This window comes from Glycine soja, chromosome 17, assembly GCF_004193775.1.
Source record: "Glycine soja cultivar W05 chromosome 17, ASM419377v2, whole genome shotgun sequence".
In the NCBI taxonomy this organism is placed as follows: Eukaryota; Viridiplantae; Streptophyta; class Magnoliopsida; order Fabales; family Fabaceae; genus Glycine; species Glycine soja.
In genome coordinates this window covers 23,899,012-23,901,707 of record NC_041018.1, presented here as the reverse complement: position 1 = coordinate 23,901,707, position 2,696 = coordinate 23,899,012, and the positions used below count along the sequence as shown (strand labels likewise).

Below are 2,696 nucleotides of genomic sequence, written 5' to 3'. Positions count from 1 at the left end.
TACAGACTTCAATTTTTATGATCTTTTCCTATGAGATTAAGTGTGTTTGATTTTTTATTTCCAAGCCTCAAATAGATGTTTAACATGAATTTATCACTCGCGTAGCATTGATGTTCAATAAAAAAATAAACATCCTAATATGTTTTACAATTTATAAATGAACATGTGCAAAGGATAATAGAGTCAAACCATTTAGTTGTGTTTCTTGGGAGAATTTAGAAGTGCTTTTATTTTCAAAATAATATTTATTTTTCTTTAATTTATCTCTTGAATTTCAGGGATGTACATTTAAATAAAGATGCAATCCGTCAAGCTTTTTTTCACACCAGGTTAAATGGGTTCCTCATATAACATTCTGTAATGATAACTCTTAAAGCATAACAAAAATAACACACTAATAGATGAAAGAAATAAACATTTATGAATTAATCTACACACGACACAACATAACATGGGTTTTATTGTTATCCAAGATTTGCAACACCATCATTGTTGTGATTCAATTTCTTCATATTTCTCAAGTGTTTTTTTCCATTCTGATGACTTTGCATGACAATTTCTGATTGAGTTTGAACTTGACAAAGCTCACACCAAAATTCAAATTTCTTCCCTTTTGACAGTGCGCTTGTTTCCTGTGCTTGTTTACTAGTAGTTGTTTCATTTTGATCGTCCAAATCACCTAAACCTTTGCCCTTTTGGACAACCTGGCCCTTTTCTTTAGATTCCAGTTTGCATGTGTCCGCGGGTGTTAAACAAGGATGAAGTGTTTCACTTTCTGGTCTTGAATCCAACCCTGCATTCATAATAATAATGACTTTAGTACATTTCACACAATGTTTACTTTTCTTCAATGATAAAGTTGTTTTCTTTCTCTTACCTATTTTTTGAGTTCTAGTGGATTCTTTGTTAGCCTTATGTTTTTTCCCTTGAATATGATCATTCAAGCCTTTCAAACTTGTTGCAGAAATTTGACACAACTCGCAACTCCAGTCCTTCTTGGATTTCTTCTGTAGACTCTCATTGTCATCAATTGCAAGTGTCATTGCTTTGCGCTTTTCACCACAATGATCATCTGGCTTATTCTGCAATGGAATAAACAAAATCATTTATGCTCACTAGCCAAATAAAGGCTTCAAGATAAAAAAAAATATATTCAAGAGACATTCTCAAATAAGGTGACATTTTTTTAGTCCGGAAAGAAAAGAGCAAAACCTTTTCACAGTCCAAATAACACTAAAGAAGAAGTAAGAAAAGAAAATCAAAATTGAAAACAATGATAAAGACAAAAATGAAGGATAAATTAAGCATAAGACTATACACTAACCAGTATAATCACTTTATCCTTGTTAATTTGCTTAGAAGCTTGTGACAGTAAATGGAATGGTAGCCCTCCAGACATGGTAATATTATTCAACGGACCCATACTATGATTAAAAGACACTGAAACTGGTTCTCGAAATGTGATCCCATTTGATCGTTGCATCGAGATTCTGAATGTTCTTTCCAATTCTATTTCTTTTCTCACTTCATCTTCCAGTTCTCGTTGTTGTGCAAATGTCATCTCGCGAGCAATGATTTCTCTCCTGATTCCTTCCTTCTCTAGCTCTCGCCATATTTTCTCTTTCTCCAACTCTCGTTGGAACACTTCATTGACATTGATCGGCATGGCCATTAGAAAAACTCTAGGCACTGAAACATTTCTGGGAAAGCCACCTGATACAAAGTCACACCCTAGAAATTGGATTGTTAATAGAATGAATTGGTGGCAAAAGTTTTGTATTTTAAACAAAAAATAAATAAATGGGTCTATTGATGAAAGGAACATAAAGATTATAAAAGTATTACCTTGTAATGGGCGATTGGAGACGTAGGTGTTGGAAGGAAGAGGGTGCCGCAAAGGTGATGGTGTCCTTTGGATTTGATCATCACGATATTTGAACTCCATGACAAAATTTGAAAAGTGAAACAAAGGAAAAAAAACACTGAAAAAGAAAAACAAATACTATAAAATCAAAGAGTCTGATATTTGTGTGTAGTGTTGAGTTTGAATGTGCGATTAAATAAATGTGAGTGTGACTAAGGGATATTTGCACGCACTCATCTTAGGCGCGTTGAGAAAATAAGGCGTTTTCATTCCATCATATGGTATAAGTTTAGAGATGTCATTTTGGGTCTTGATGGTTGGTTTTCCTGACGCGTGTGATAATCAAGCATCGAGAATTGGGCTTATCCATGCTTCAATACTTGAAAAAAGAATGAAAAGGAAAAAAAAATTAATGTTGAACAAAACTCCATAATATATATATATAAAAAATTGCCTCCAATAAAGAAAACATTAATTATAAGTAAATATAAAATATTTAATACATACCTTAAAGTATTTGAAATATTTATTATTTCATGTTTTAAGCATTAAATATTCATTTATTACACACATTTAATATTATTAATAAATTGACAAGTGGATGACTCAATACAAATAATGGTAAAAAAAACATGTTTATCGTAGTATAGTACTCCCTTTCTTGTTAAATATAAGAAAAAATATATATATTTTTCTTGTTCTCAAGTATAAGAAAATTTTAAATTTACCTTATTTAATGTTATTATTTCTAAAATGCCTTTCATTTAGTTGAGATGTTAGTTTCAATTACTCTTTTTTTTTCTTATACCAAATTTCATAAAAAGTAAGTTGG

At 31.3% G+C, this 2,696-nt stretch overlaps 1 protein-coding gene across 1 annotated transcript; it reads right to left on the bottom strand.

The window, feature by feature from the left end:
- Positions 1-403: 403 nt before the first annotated feature.
- Positions 404-2,251, bottom strand: LOC114392224. The gene is made up of 4 exons (XM_028353276.1): positions 1,846-2,251; positions 1,325-1,731; positions 878-1,082; positions 404-793 (listed from the first exon to the last, which is right to left on the bottom strand). Exons 1-4 carry the CDS (start codon positions 1,943-1,945, stop codon positions 465-467), a joined length of 1,041 nt encoding a protein of 346 aa, XP_028209077.1. The 5' UTR covers positions 1,946-2,251; the 3' UTR covers positions 404-464.
- Between the last annotated feature and the right edge of the window lie 445 nt (positions 2,252-2,696).